Below are 16,748 nucleotides of genomic sequence, written 5' to 3'. Positions count from 1 at the left end.
AGCTGCACTTGATGTCAAGGGATTATACAAGAGGGTGTAGGAATATTAACATAATTACTAAAACAAAGTGGTAAACTTGGACAAAATTTATATTTTCTTCTTAAATGTGATAAAATATTTGTCTTATCAGAGCCTGCAGTGTATGACTTTGTCCTGCCCCGATGTGGTATCTGATGCTGTGGATACAAAGAGAATTGAGCAGGACCTGATTTCATTTGAAGATGATGCTGAAGTGGTTTCTTCTGGGATTTCAACTCCAGAAATTATTCCCTTTCTGCCTCAGGCACATGCTGTGGTCAGTATGGCTGTTATTGCTTAAACCTAAGACAGTAAAAAGTTTATCTATGGAAATATTGTTGCCCTGTTTCCAATTTCATTGTATAATCCTTGTTTAAATTGCATGTCATAAGAGGTAACTGAAATCCACATAGAGAATATAGTCATCTGCTTGAACTGTGACACTAAGCAACATGCAAATAAATATTTGCTGCTGCATCAGCAGTGTCCGAACAACAACACACGTTATATGTTTCATATTTAATACAATATGTGCATTTGTTTCTCACAGGTACCACTAAAGGAAATGGCGAAGGAGTCTGTCGAGTCACTGAGAGAATCTATGAATGGGAAGGATCAACAAGCAGGGACCAAGCTTCAGTATGGGCTCAGTGTTATTCCAAAGACTCAACAATTTGATTCACTGAGCATCTCTAGTGGGTCATTCTCTGAATTAGACTCAGAGGACCAAGCTATATTAAATGAATCTGATACAGAGCTTTCAGACCAAGAGTATTATGTTGTCAACTTGCCCGAGTGTTTCAACATGAAGTCGTCACATGTGGGTAAGTGTCAAATTTAAAGTGCGGGGGGGGGGGAAAGCTCCAAACATTAGGTTAAAATATATAAAACCACTTTCTCCACCATTAAACATAATGTTGAATGATTCATTTCCTGTGTATAGTATCCTTAAGTCACATCTGAATACATACATTGGAGTATGTGGAAACTTCTCGGCCATACCTGCACACCCATAGTTGCAGGTTGCTGTGTCTTGTGCAGTATGATTATCATTGTCTCGAGTTGAAATACCATCATGGGGGTGTCCCTGAATAGGTAATCGTATTTACAGTTTGTGTAAAGTTTGAAGGAAGACATGCGATGTCTGTTTGTGACAAGATGATGAAAGCTTATTCGTTTGTTGTATAGCATGGGTGAATGTCCTCCATTTTGTTTAGTGTTGGTGGAGGCAGTTAATGGCTAGCTGATCTGTGGTCAGGTCATCTTGACCTTACTTAGGTGGGCTGGGAAAGATGAAAGTGGGCTCCATACTTCTGATGATATTATATGAATCTATCATCAGACCAATCAGATGAGCTATAATAGAAGCTATATTTGATTGGTGTATCTATATAGAGGTTCAGTGAAATGAGCTAGTGAGGTGTTGGCCTTTGTTGGGAGAGCAAGGACATTCACTCCTTGGAAATTGTACTTGTTAGACGTGGGTTCCTTTCTGAATAGAGCCACAAGGTTAGCAGTCCCAAATATTTATTAGAGAAGGCAATAGTGAGGGTAGCTGTGGTGTAAGTTAGTCAAACCACGTGACCCTCATTGCAGAGTTGAAATTCACAGAACGTCAGCATGGCCTCTTCTGTTAATTGACTCCTGCTGTGGTATCAAGGCCAAGCAGACTAGATTGAGCATCTATAGCTACAAAGCAGAGCGGATGTGTAAGTGTGTTTAAGCTGCCTATTAACATAAGAACTTAAAATTTTATTGCGTGACATTTCTAACATTCATGGCACCCTAAGGTATCCCAGTTAAATCAAGTTGCCAAAGCCTGGAATGGGTGTCCCACCTGTAGACTGGACGTACAGTACTCTTAATGCAAATTTGTGTGACCCCATTTAATAAAGTAAAGGCTCTCATGAGTGCTAGTTGAAAGATAGAGCATGTGAATCTGGATTGTACCTGGGTGGGGTTCCGAGAGTTCTCTCCATTCCTGCCCTGGAGCCAACCTTGACTTGGGAGAGCTTGGTCCAACAGGCTGTTGCTTGGACTGGCCCAAAGGCCCATTTCAGTCCGGTTGGTCTGTCACTGTTTGCAGAAAACTGTCCATTTTTTTCTTGCAGCATTACACTTGTTCTGGTAATATTTCTTATACTTGCTGGGAGGATATTGAATAACTGGACCTTTGGTCTGTGTAGGATTATTTTGCAACACGTGCAAATTAATTTCCTGAGTTCCTTATTGAGTGCCCTCCTTGAACACAGCAGTGATAGGTAGCTGTGTAGTGAAGTGTCAAATTGCAGCGTTAAGATTAAGGCACATTACGAGGCTCGAGTATCATCTGCAGGATAAGTACTGTTTATAGCTCTGCGTACGATGCATCACGGAGTAAAGACAATTCCCAAGCCATTTATATTGGGTTAAGGGTAATTAACTATCGGTAGTTACTTTAATTTAAACATGGTTGTATCAGTGATTCCTTCTCCCTCAAATATAAATCTGTCATTCCCATGACAGGAAACCACATCATTACTAGCCACATATCAAATAAATTTGATGAACCAGTACTCTGCTCTAATTCCCTGCCTAACAGGTTGAGTTAGACACGGTCCATAATCTGTTGGAATTCACTTTGATTCCATGCTGCTGCTTTCAGCTTTTACTATTATTGATAACCCACTGTGAGTAATTGGCCATATTGCATTGGCATTATTGCACTTAGAGGTGGTAAAAGAAAAAGTAATTTCAGGCAATTTGTGAAGCAATTCATAATTTTTGTTTAAAAATGAATAACATGGGTGGAGTTCGTAAATGTAAGAATTTTTATTTAAAATGCTAAATAAGGACACCTTCAAGACAATATACACAGCTTATGTGAAATCAATACTAGAATATAGTACTTAGCACGACCATGCTAAGTACTAAGTAAGGCATAATCCACAGCTTGTGAAAAAGTGCAGAGGTCTGCAACAAGACTTATTCTTCAATTAAGAAGATTAAACTATGGGGACATTTGAAGGGAACACACATCGCAACCTTGGATAAAAAGAGCAGCAAACAAAATATGATCACTTAATGGAAAGATTGATGGGAATAGAGAAGGTGTGATAAGGACAGCTTCAATAAACTGAGATAAAATCAAACAAAAGGGGGGACAGGTAGTAGCTGAGAAACAAATGAGTTAAAGAAACTTAAGAAGATGCTAATTTCCTGTTCTGGAGGTCAGTCAATAATGGAAGTGTGCTAAAAGCAGAAGTTGTGGAAGTATCTTTCATCCACAACTTTAAGAAGAGATACAACAAAAAACATGAATGTCAGAGAAGTTAAACACACATTGTACAAAAAAGCTATGAGGCAGGCAATCAAAAAGACTGCTCTTGTGTAGTCATGTTTATATTATGTTGACTGTTCCTTAATTCTGCTCAGATGTTTTGTGTGTTATGTGTATATTAAATGGCATGCCTTTCACGTATGTAATATGGCTACATTTATAAAATTCTGGTAATATTTGTTCCCATCAATATTTTCCTTCATGTAACAGTTTCTCTTGCATCTGCTGAATTTTTTGTAATTGATTACATAAATCAGTGATTTCTTTACATACATCTCATAAATACACAAGTGTGTATTTTTATCATATTGATTGCATACTTCCAACAGATCTTGTGGAAGCTGAACTGGCAAAGTCATCTAAAGTTGCCCAAGGCATTTATACTGAAGCCGACCGCCTTGAGTCTCCTGACTTTCTTACAGCAGATGAAGATGAGCGAACTACTGCAATTCTTTCTGAAGCAGCAGATGATCAGGCAGTGTGTGGGGTTGAAGCTTTAGCATCGTCAAATACTAGTCGGGAAGATGGCTATTCAAGGACAGTTATTGAGATGCTCCCAGCAGGAAAGCTGACACAAGATTGTGCTGTTAGGTCTCAGAAGGGAGGTTCAGGAGCTTGTGATGATTCCAGTGAAGTTGATAGAAACAAGATCCCAGTTACTCATCCTCCTACAGAAACAAAGCCATTTATGGAAATACCAGTTGAAGCTCTGAGAACTAACTTAACTTACACTGTCCATCAAGCTAGGACCAGTACTGTTAGTTCTGATCGTGAGTGTCCCTCGCAACAAGACCAGAATGAAGCAACATGGGTAACTGGGTCGGAAGATACACAAGGTGTAGTGTGTGAACAGCCAAGCTCGGCTCAAGTGAGTACTTTCCAGATTTTTTTTCAATAATTTGAAAACTTACTTTATTAATGTTCACAAGTAATATTAAAATGGATTGAAGGAAGGACCTAAATATTAAGACATTTGATTGATTTGGAAAAGCAATATTAAGTTAAAGGGTAGGCCTATGATTATTTTCCACTGTTTTTATTGGAGTGAATTCTTATATAAATGTTTGTGGAGTGGTAACCCTTTGTCATCACACCATAGTGAAGCTCGGCTAAATAATGTTAAATGGTGTGATATTGACTCATGCCTATATACACAGTTAGTCATTCATATGCATATTTATATGCTTGTGATACAGGAATGAAGATTTAATGCTGGAAATAACAGGATTTGAAGTACTGTACATTGTAAATGCTTTTCAGAACTTGTGCTGAAAAGTCTCAATAGTTTAAATGGATTGGTGTAGGTTTTGAGCTTGTGTATAGAGCCTGCTAACTAGACAAGTTTCACATTTGGAAAATGGACGGGTATTTCCACATAGTTAAAAATATACATTAATATGTATATCTGCCTAAGCCCTTAAAGAGCTTTTGGAGCCTTTTATTACTTGACTGAAGAGTAGGTTTTGTGTCTTAAAGGTTTTGCTTCTCTATTAAATATCTTACAAGACAGATCGTGGGTTACAATTGAGTTAGGGTGAATTAATAAGAGGTGGTTGTGGAGGATTGGGCAGTGGTATTAGCAGTTTTGATGGTGGTAGTGGAAGCTAGGCGAAATGTTTACGATTTGTGGTGGTGAAAGGGGGGGATGGTAGTGATGATTGTGTCTGCTGGTGGTGGTGGTGGAAACCAGAAAGGTGGTAGTGGGATAAAATTAGTTTATAATCAATTGAGGAAAGGTGGGTTGAAGATGAAGAAAGCTATTTATTAGAGTAAAAGTTCTTTGGCAAGACTTAATGCTGGGGTAATATTGTTTATATGTTGATATTTGTATAACTATAATCAGCGATATCTAGAGATTTTTGCATCTTAACAGCTTGCTTTATATATATAAAAGGTTGAATGGATAATGAAAATATTATATATTATTCTGACTTTATTCCTCCATGTTTATTTTATTAAATGTTTTATTATTTTTACAGCATAAAGAACCTGGACACAACTCCAGGATGAAAGATGAGGGTCAAAAGGCAGCCACAAACCAAATTCCCGAGCTGCAGGAGCTTCCTGTTGACCTTGTAGGTGCATTGCCAGATGAACTGGTAAGCATCATCCCTGAGGACCTGGTGCGTGGAGTGTGGAACACAGCCCGCACCTTAATAACTCGCATAAACCAGGTCAGGAATATGTTTCCGATCATTGTTTTGTGTAGGATTAAACACACTTCCTGTTCTCTACTGTGTCACCAATACGAAGCCTTCTTTTCTTTCTGGTTATCACAAGTAGTATTACTTTCTGTTTGACTCTTTCACAAGGGCAGTTAGTTTTAACAAACAGGAGCAAGGTTGGCATGCATTAATACTGTATTGTCAAGCAGTAAGGGGGATTTAATAAATTTCTGGGACCCCTCTGACTGCCATTTTGAGAGGGCACCATCTTGCTGCATTTTTTTTATAACTCGTCCAATGTAAGCTGAGAGGGAAGTAAGGAAACAAGATTGTAACATTGGATAGTATAAATTATGGGTTAGGAAAGTGTTTTCATATTTTATAATAAGAGGATAGTTATTTTAGGTTAATAGGGAATAGGCTTAAAATTATAAGTAATTTAATAATCAGACCCCATCCAAAAAATATAATAATATCCAAGTGATACAGCAGGACAAAACCAAAATTATGAAAGAGTTAAGTGTTGAAATACTTGCCAAGTTTGAAAATTATTTGAATTATGTCTGAATAATTTTCCTTGCTTTATATAGCAAATAGAGAAAAAATAATAGTGGAGTATGTATTTAATCTCTTAATACCTAAGGTGGATCATGCAATGTGAATACAGTACAAGAGAAGCTCCCGTCATTGCCGGCTGAAAAGCTGCTGCTCTTATGCATTCATTTATATTAGAACTGAGTGCACATCTGTTGCCTCATTATTACTGTCAACACAACAAATAATCTGAAGTTTTTAACAAGTAGAGAATAATCTTTGTTTTTTAGTTGGTGCTGTATAGTGGTCATAATATTTCTGTATGGCTAACAGCCATTCCAAGCTGCTTGGTTAGTTTATGAAATTAGGCATGCGTTTTCCTAAGGGATGTGCCCAATCAAGGTTATACCCACATTTTAATCTAATTGGGCCCTGATAAACTTCTTGTAATGAGGGATAGTACTCAGGCCATATAACTTTTGTCAGTTATTTACATCCTTGGTAATATGCCCTCTCTTGGAACATTAATATTACAGTACTTGTCTAGTGAACAAATCCACAAGGGCAATGATGAGGGTTCGAACTTGTCTATTACTTGTCTGTTTTCTTTGTGGTACTTTAACAGTTAAAACAGCTGCCCCCACTCTCTATCTCATCCCTCATAGCCCCCTTACACTCCACCTCATCTGTCCTAGACCCAACCAACCACACCATCTCATTTCTTGTGGTCCCCTATACTTCACCTTGTATGTGGTGTATAGACTAACTTGGTTTTCCACAGGAGATGCTGTCACCACCAGCAGATTCTGCAGGACGAGTGTATCGCCTTGAAGATGATGCAGCAAGAGAATCCCATTGTACACCACCAGAAGAAACTCCAGAGCAAGAAGCGACTGTTCAAGACAGTAATCCACTGCAACCCAAGGTAAATAAGTCATAAGTTTTTTTTTTAAAGGGGAAATGTGAATCTTTGACCCTGGGAACCTCTCCTGTATTTTACCAGATGCTTCTTTGTGCATTTAGAATCAAACTTGATAGACATCTAATGGAAATAAATGTTAAACATTCATTCAGAGCCCTTTCTGGGCTCTGCTGAGCCATGCATGAAGGAAAATAGTTTGTGACCATATGATCAGACTGCGGGAACAGGGAGAACACTCGCTGAAAATGACCAAAAATGTGTTTGAAGAACTCAGCAAGAGGTTCCTGGAAGTCTACAAACCAAAATCAGATGGGTGTTCAAGGAGAAGTGAGAACAGAAGGCCATGGGCAAGACTAGACAGACTAGAAGTTTCAGTAGACAAGAAAAGGAGACACCTGGAGGAATTAGATGTGGCAAAAACCATTGGACTGGACCAGGGACTGGTTGCTGGGATTCAGCACTTTATTTCTGTGAGGGGATCCCCTCAGTAGCTTCTCAATGCCATCTCACAACAAAGCTTAATCAGAGAAGGCTATCAAATCTGAAGAGGAAATGTACAGTATGCAAAACAGAACACAAAGATGGGTCAAAAGCAGACATTGTACACTGGGTAAGATTCTAAAGCTCAAGTGTGTGGTATAGCTAAGAAACATTCCCCAAATAACTATAGACCAAAATCCAGCTGAACTGCCAGAAACACCTAGCAAAGTCATTCTCAATAGATATATTGACAAAGAAAACCAGCTAGGCTTCAAACTTTCATTCAATATCAATATCAGAACAAGTATCAACCTCAGGTTGGCCAAGCTTGACCACCTTTCTATTTACCTGCAATACCTGGAGTGTACTTGGATGAGGTTTTGGAAGTTCTACTCCTCAAGCCCAGCCTGGGGCCAGCCTTGAGGGCTGGGGTTACACCTGCGGTCTCAGCCTTATGGTTCGGAACGTTAGGTCTCCCACACTGTTGCTAGCACACGCTCTCATTCAGAAAATGGCATTAGTTTAGATGGGATTAAAGCACAGCCCCTTTCTTGAGGCTGTCATTTATTTTTACTTGGATTGTATATAGTAGTGTATTGTCTTATTAAGGGTGATGCTACTCCTGCAACTTCTTCAAGCACCACTCTGCAGCATGGGCGAGTAATATTCAATTCATTATTACTGTACTCTAGTTTTCCTTATTATTTTACTCCTAATCTATCCTTATCTGCCAAAATGGATAGCTCAAAAATAAGATTTTTGAGTGAATATGAAAAACATCTTTCTGAACAGTACAGATGGTTACTCCCATTCTCTCATTTGTCCCCAATTCTTGTATGCAGAGATTCTTAAGAAAAAGAATGTTAGGAGACCGGAGCTGGGGAACCCAATGTTCAGGCTGTCACCTGTAATGGTGTGAGATAGCGGGTCAACGTGATGGTTATCAAGACTGCTCCTCGTCAGACCCTGTGATTCCACGTAGGACTTGGAAGTGGGTCAAGTGATTATGAATAAATATTTAGAGATCATTCTGCACTGGAGTATTTCTCCAGTGCCTTCCTAGTGCTATTATGAGTTGGCAGATGCCTTTCAAAAAATCCCTAAATGCTATTCAAATTGTTTACTAGGCTTGACTTTCTATTATCATTTTCAATGGAATGAGAAAAAACCTCATCTTAGCAAACAACCGAGTGCACCACTCGGAAAGGTGTTCTTCATATTCACCACAGGTCTTGTTTTTACACAAGTTCATTGTCTCTAAAAGAAAACAACTGTGGGAAATTTCATGTACCTAATGCTTTAGAAAAGTATAGTTAGATATACTGGTAGTCATTGTAAGTAGCTACTTTTATTGAAATTAGTTATTTGTCCACAGCAAGAAAGATCTCCACTACCACCTCCCATGCAACAACTAGAAGACATGGGCTTCACCAACCGTGATGTGAATCAACAGCTTCTTACAAAGTATGACAATGATGTATCCTGTGCCGTGGCAGAACTTATTGTTCTTAATTGTCAGTGAATTAATTGCTGATGTGTTCATTTTATCATTGCCAGCCATTGGAAATGCTAAACTTTGAGTAGCAGTTAAATTCTTATGGTATACATCAATCTTAAGTTGTAGACTTTTTTTTTTTATTGTAGAAAGACAAGATTTTTAAAGATTTCACATCTATAATAGTAAGCATTTAGTGTGGTTGATTGGGAAGCATTAAATTTTGCTGTTTTAAATAAGATGCTTCTTATGTTAATAAACATATTTTTTTTTATATAATTAAGCCAAACAGTAACACATCCCATAGTGGGACCATATTCGTGCATAGCTTTTATATAGTTATGCTGTCGTAGAAAATATTTTTTCATAACATTGGTTAAGGATATTGCTAGAATTGCAGCGTGGCTCTGCTTACCCCTGATCTTTTGTTGTGCTAATGATTACAGTTTGTTGTTAGTCCAAATTGGATAATGATGCCATATTCCAATTTTGTGTTGCTGCATTGAGCAGTTTTGCCAGAAGCTTGTTTGATGAGATTGAGTGGTTTTGGCAATGGGTGGAGTGTGTGTGTGTGGTGTTGCATTAATGTCATATAGGCATTGTTGGAATTAATTGGAGTAAATCTTCAGATTTTTAATTTATTATGTATTTTCATAAACTATAAAGCCTTAGATGACTTGCTGTATAAGTAATATTATATTAGGATAAATGAAAGGCTGAGGTGTTTGGGTATGTGCATAGATTACATACAAAATAATAAATTCAATTGTATTTAACTGTAAAAAAATGGCTGCAAGTCAGATGGAAAGAAAGTGTTAGTTAGGGAAGAAAGTTACTAATTAGAATCACCAGAAAATTTTAGAATTTTTCCTTAAATGTTGTAAACATAAGTTTTTAAGTACAGACACAGTTTTTATGCTTTGTAGTTTTTTGTATGTATGTGCACATGCATCTCATTGTTCTCAAAATACTGTAGTTAGATTTGGATATGATTAAAGGATCATTAAATATATATTATAAATTATCTGCATATGATTAGTACAGGATTATTAATTTTGTTATACTTGAGGCAAATTTCATCATTTTGTGCATCAACAGTCTACCTGAAAGCTTGATTACTACCAATTCTGCACATTATGCCTGCTAGAAAGTTTAGCATTATAAACTGCATTAGTTTTTTAAATATTGTATTCTCAAGTTTTAACATTTTACAATTATTATGAGTGCAGTATTGTAGTGACATTCTCTGTTGAGTATTGAAAAAAATGTCAAGTGAGAGATGTAAGAGAATGGAGCGTGCATGGAAGCAAGACTCCACCAATATGGAGACATAGGATGAGAACTAAAGATTTGCTATATTGTAATCTTAATATATTATTTTTATTTCTTTTAACACCTTCACTGCTGTGCTTGGAGAATTCTATCTATATATTATTTATACTTACCGAATCATTCATTCATACATAAATGCATACATGTAGAATATTTGTTTTTTTACATAAAACCAATAAAATGTTGGTTTTGGAATTGAAAGTTGTCATCTCACTCTCTTGTAGTTGCCAGAATGGCTGATAATTTTTTTTATTCATATATGCTTAATTACTTTTACTTGGTATTTTTAATATGTCTAATATTTTTGTATGTACTTGTACAGTATAAATGAAGTTGTATGGGTACATTTACGAATGTGTGCATTATTCTTGTGGCATATCAACCATGCCCCACACTCCCTTCATGCTGCCAAGGCAAATGCTGATTTTGATTGTCCCAGGTCAGGTGCTGTTTATATTTTCACTGGCTTTGGAACGCTGCTGTAAGCGTTACCATTTTCCCAGTGTGAAATTGGGTCTATTTGAGATGCATAGGCAATAAAAGACTGAAGGATTTCGCTATGGGTAAACAACACCTCTAGCCAACCCTGAAGCATAATGCCAAAATTGAAGTTGTATTACAGAAATATTGAAATTGCAAAATTTCTGGACATTTAGTGCTAAATGCTTATCATAAACAGTTATTGTAATATATTTTTTATGTTTATGCAGGATTTTTGTTTTCTCGTGCATTGGCAATCCACTGGTTTTTGGCACGTCTGCCAACATTTCACCATTTACTGCCATTTTCTCAGAGGTCAAAAATAATTTTTCTTAGATACTGTGCATGTAGTACTACCATACATGAAGAGTTCATTTTTAAAATATAACATTTGAGGTTGGATTGAATCAGCTGTTGATCTTGATAAATAGTCAAGTACACGTTACCTCCATACCTGCATCAATAGGCATAAAAGTGAAATGGTTCAAATTTGATATTACGCAGATTCTACAGTACTGTAGTGTGTAGGGTGACCATTGGCGGTAACATTACAAGAGGTCTTGTAACACTTAGTTACAGAAGATTATTATTAATTATATTTTAATAATTTAGTTATGAGGAGGGTATTATTTGTCCTTTTTGCATTAAGTAAAATGATTTAGGTAAGTTTGTAGTTAAAGATACTTTCCACAGCTTGTGCATGATCTTTTAGTGTATTTGCTTAGGACTTTCCTTAAAAAAAAAATGCTTGTTGGATATTTTGTGGTTTTAGTTGGAAGGTAAATTGATGCTGTTAATTTGTTGTATAATTTGCAGCCAGTTTAACATATTTCATAAATAAATTAACTTTTGTTGTAGCTTAGTTTTGCAAGTCATTATTTCTTTGCATGACAAACGTATTGTAATACTTTTTTGTTTTGTTGTAGATATTTGTTACTTTTATTTATTACAGTATAAGGTATATAAGAATGAATATCAGTTGGCAGTTATGGTTGAGTATGGGTGTATGGATTGTAAAGCTTTGGTCCTTACTGAATGCAATCCAAGAGTTGATGATAGTGCATGTAGCTTAGTTTTTATATAAGGGCTCTGCAGCAAGTATAAGGAAATATATTAAATATGATCATAGAGCGATATCTGTTAATAATGTTTCCTAAAAACAGAATGGGAACAGGAGCTTCTGTTATGGATGTCATTTTACTTGAGGATTTTCTCAAGTGCAACAGATGCACGTGGACACGTGCGTGCAGACTGATGTACGGTGGGGGGTAATTATGTCGCCTGTGTAACACTCTTACCGCACAATACACTCTTAATGTATGTTGCTGTTCTTGCACTAGGCTTTTCAACAACAAGATTAAAAGCTCCGTCTAAAGTACTGTGCTGTATTTTGTACCAGAAATAATTATGTATTGCATATAATTAACATAAGACATTGCCTTGTCATAGTAAATAGGAATTCTATTCTGTATCATGTTTCTTCATAAAATATGATTACCTGCATCTCGATACAGATTATATGATAATTTTTGTTTAGTATATCTAATAGCTGTAGTTGGTGGATGCTTATTTAACTTTGGCTAAACTCTACTTAGTCACTTGAGTTGAGCTCTGATAAGTTCTGTGGTTTATATATATTTTTAATTTGCAATTAATAAATTGAGTGAAAATAGCAATATGAAGACATTGCTAATTCCCAAGTCATTTTGAAATCTAATACTTTGTTTACCTTCATTCACCTTACCTAGATACAGCTACTCGGAAGAAAATTTCCATGTAACATGAGCTATGGTGAGCTCTTTAGGGCTCGCCATATTTTGAGCCCATAAGGGCTCAAGATTTTCACATTTTTCTATCAAATATTTCAGTAAATATGATTTTTTTATCTTCACTTAAATAACCATGTGGTTTAACAGATCGTAAACTAGTCTACAATTTCCAGGTCTTAGAATAAAAATCCTGCCAGTGAGAAATGGACGTCAATATATGTCTAACTTAACCAATCTTGTAATGAGTTAAACAAAGTTTAGTCAGTCTTTCTCAGACTATGTTGGTATTTTTATGCTAGTCTACTTGAAATGCAGAGTAATGGAGATCTGTGGATTTGATACAGTAATCATATTTGGTGAAGATATTTGGTTCAACATAGTGATGTTCTGTAGAGCATTATGTGATTTGTAAAACAATTAACTGTTGGTAAAAAATTGAAGCAGACAACAGTTCTTGTTTACCCAGCTGACTCTTGATGGACATTATAATAAGTCTGTTAGATTTCACAATCCGTTAGTGTTAGGTATTAAATTTACATAATACTTCACCAGAATTTTGTCATTTCAAGATTTAAAGATGCTGAATGAGGTAAATGTCAGCCATTTATTTTTATCACTTTTTAAGTTTTCCACAAGATAAAAGTTTATGTACTGTATTTGGAAGATGTCCATTTAGCATATGCTTCATTAACCCATAGTTTTTGCCGAGTCTGCATTATTTGTGGAGCTTTAGGACCAGTCATAAATATTACCCAAAATATGTAGTATAAGTGGATTCTGCAACTGAAGTGTTTTAAGTTTAGTTTATAATTATACAGAAGTTGGGAAAGTATAGCAAATGGCTCTTTATAGATAGCCAAATTTCTTTCTACTGATATATAATAATATCTTGTTATTCACTGTATTGTGTAGAAGAGGCACAGGGACAACTGGACATTTAGACGAGTAATGTAGAGGGTAAACAATTTGCATTTCTAGTTATATAATTGCTTCACATTTTATTTTATATAGACACCTTGGTGCATGATTTTGATGGAATATCTGTGTTTTACTAGAATAAAGATGTGTTATCATTAAGGTACATTTGTCATTAAGGAGAGTTAAATTTCAGCCTGTAGAATATGCAGTATAGTAAACGTCTGTAAGTGCTGAGACTTCTCTAATATTTGTGATGTTGATAGGTCTCATCTATGATTTTTAAAAAATTTTAAAGTTTGCTTTACAGGAAAGCCAATATTTTATGTTAATCTTGTTTATTCCATTAATTACTTAAGGAGTTTGTGTTTGATAATTTGTCAAGATGATGAAAATTTTGTTACCAGGGCCATGATAAAACATGTGTGAGAGTTCTGTTCAAACTGCAGGTGCATAAAACTCCTCAAAACGAGAGAGAGAGAGAGAGAGAGAGACCTGCAAGTCTTAAGTAACCTGAACATGTTGAAGCATAGTTGTGTGATTCAAGCAAGCAAGTTGGTGTAGTAGCAGTTACATGGTATACTACAAATGTTATAAAGCCTGATATATATATATCTGTACTATATAAACATATATAATAAAGTATAATAGTAAATTGTGAATTACTACTAGTGTCTCCTTTTAGCTAGCAGTGAAAGCTTAGTAACTCACAATTATTGGATATTCTTGGCAAGGGGTCACTTCTACTCCCCCTCTGCTGCCTGCTGGGGTGGCATGAAACAAAGACCCCTGCTGAAATAGGATTCCTGTTTGAGGCATTAGATCACCTGCCTAAGGGAACTGTGTGTGTGTATGAACTGGGTGTTAGATCGGAATGAGTGGCGGGGGTGTGGGTGCAAACCATTTTGGTTTGCTCAAATGGGTGGTGCCTTAAAGAAGACATACACTAGGGAAGTGTACCCTATCTGTTAAATGCTTCATAGTCTTCCTGGCTTGGTGCTTTTCGGTAATCATTTTCCCTATCTTATCGTGGCCTCTCTGCTGTCCTGGTAGTGATATTCCAGGGCCTGGAGTCGAAACTTCTAATTTACTTGCATAGAAATCTGTCGCCACAGCATGGTAATGGTGGGTTTTCACACCATGCTGAGGTGAAATCTCCCTTTGCTTTTGTTTCTCACTTGCCTGCTGGGGTGGTCTCCAGCTAAGATAGTATTCTTGTTAGGGAGCCCCTTGTTGGTTCAACAGCAACGGCTGTGTTGGATCCTGACACTGCATCATCATCTGATCACCCATGCCTAGATAAGTGCAACCTGTCCCCTTGCATACATCACATGGTGCTACATAATCTTCCCGGCTTGGTGTTTTTTTATATATGTATAATTGCATACTTTGCATTTTTGCCATTGAAAAAGTCTACTATGGTGATAAATGTTTTTTTTTCACCATGAAAACAATGCCTTTTAAGTCAACAGTATACTAAATTTTTTCTTCGCAACCACTTGCCACTATCACTGAACCTTTGCAGAATATAGAATATGTAACTTGCTTTTTTCCTAATCATATCTAATGCTAACTTGCTTTTTTTCTAATCATATCTAATGCTAACTTGAATCTATTTAGTTCTCACTTCAACCCCTGTCAACTTTATTTCCTTCAGCTTAGGAGGAGAGACACTAGGTTTGTCCACTGTCATCTGTCAGTTTTAGAAAAGCCTACTCTCATTCTAATTTGAGTATCCCTTGAACAACAGGGCAAATCTTCATACAATTATTATTATTATTATTATTATTATTATTATTATTATTATTATTATTATTATTATTATTATTATTATTATTATTATTATTATTCTACCTTATTGAAAGTACAAGGAATGCAGTGAAGGGTAAGAAAGGTGGCGAAGGAGAAGGAAGTTGCGTAGTTAAGATGGCTTTCCGTGTAAAAGATAGTGAGTAGTGCAGATAATGATAATGTGTAGTGAAGATGTGGTTAGTGTTGCATTGGTGGTGGATGTTACATTTTCACAAGATAGTACCTTCATCACAATTGTTGGTACTTGTGATTTCAACTTGAAATCAATAGACTGTGAAGCCTATGAAGCAAAAAGGGAGGACACTTGGACTGGCAGATTCTTAAACCTCATCTTGGAGGCATTATAATGTATCAATTAACATGTAAGTCAGGCCACCGGAATGAGGGAAGTGGAATGTTCCATCAATGCTGGATCTGATATTTACTAGGAAAGAAGAACAGGTATTCTTCCTTTGGGTAAGAGCGACCATGTCCTTTTGGAAATAAAATAAGCAATGCGTTATAATCTAGAGGAGAATGGGGAAATGAAACTATTAAAAAACTTTATTTCAGGAGAGGGAAATATGGGGAACTTAACAAGTTCCTTAATGAGGTTGACTGGAAAGACTTGTTGTTAGGCAAAGATATAAAGATGTATGCCAAATTTTAAGATATATGATGACGGTAAACGAAAATTTATACCAAGTCAGATGCAGAACTAGAAAGTAGGATTGGGTCAAAATAAATTGTGAGAGGGCCAGAGAACAAAAGACAAAAACTGGAATCAGTATAGGAAGACCCCTAACCCTCAAAGGTGCCAGCAATACAAACAAGCAAGAAATACATGGCAATGAGAAGAGTGGCAGAAAGAAACTTTAAAAAGGGGATTGCGGAGGAGTGTAAAACAGAATCAGGCTTATTCTATAGATCCATTCAAAGCAAATTACAGATAACGGATACAATTCAGAGGTTGCAAATGAGGAACAGTTTCATGGAGAATGAAAAGGAAATGCGTGAAACACTAAATGAACAGTCCCAAAAGTATGTTTCTGCAAAACGAAGTCTTCTGATAACCAAACGCAATTCGAATTCCAGAGAATACCATAGAGTACATAGAGGTGTTTCGAGATGAAGTGGAAAATAATTTTCAATCAGCTAGGCAGAAACAGGCCCAGATGGAGTTTCACCTTGGGTTCTGAGAGAATGTGCATCTGAGCTCAGCCTTCCACTTCAAATGATTTTCAGTCATCTTTGAGTACAGGAGTTTTGGCCGATAATAATAAAAGACAAACTGCTCAATCTATAAAATTTGAAGCTGAGAAGATCATTTTGATTATAGATCCTGTATCGTTGACAAGATAACAGACAGATAATATATGGTTTTCGAACAGGAAGATCCGGCGTGAATTTACTGGTTTCTACGATCGAGTTACAGATTTTATAGGAGAGAGAAGGTTGGGTTGACTGCATTTTCTGGGGTACTGATTGATACTCACGTTGGGAAAATTATTTATTTATAATTAATATT

The 16,748-nt window shown here is 36.4% G+C and overlaps 1 protein-coding gene across 3 annotated transcripts in view; it reads left to right on the top strand.

Moving 5' to 3' along the window:
- LOC123755218 (next to BRCA1 gene 1 protein) overlaps positions 1–14,084 on the top strand; it is a 28,395-nt gene extending 14,311 nt beyond the window's left edge. For 2 of the 3 annotated variants that reach the window (XM_045737671.2, XM_045737686.2), the window contains exons 13-18: positions 131–295; positions 569–842; positions 3,667–4,205; positions 5,317–5,511; positions 6,818–6,961; positions 8,814–14,084. In XM_045737671.2, coding sequence (XP_045593627.2) covers positions 131–295; positions 569–842; positions 3,667–4,205; positions 5,317–5,511; positions 6,818–6,961; positions 8,814–8,960 — 1,464 coding nt within the window. In that variant the 3' untranslated portion in view covers positions 8,961–14,084. The remainder of the gene's footprint in view (positions 1–130; positions 296–568; positions 843–3,666; positions 4,206–5,316; positions 5,512–6,817; positions 6,962–8,813) is intronic. The other variant, XM_045737679.2, reaches the window with a different exon arrangement.
- The last annotated feature ends 2,664 nt before the right edge of the window (positions 14,085–16,748 follow it).

The sequence above is a fragment of the Procambarus clarkii genome, chromosome 55 (assembly GCF_040958095.1).
Source record: "Procambarus clarkii isolate CNS0578487 chromosome 55, FALCON_Pclarkii_2.0, whole genome shotgun sequence".
Classification (NCBI taxonomy): domain Eukaryota; kingdom Metazoa; phylum Arthropoda; class Malacostraca; order Decapoda; family Cambaridae; genus Procambarus; species Procambarus clarkii.
The sequence above is the reverse complement of the archived record's forward strand: the minus strand, read 5'-3'. Positions and strand labels throughout refer to the sequence as shown.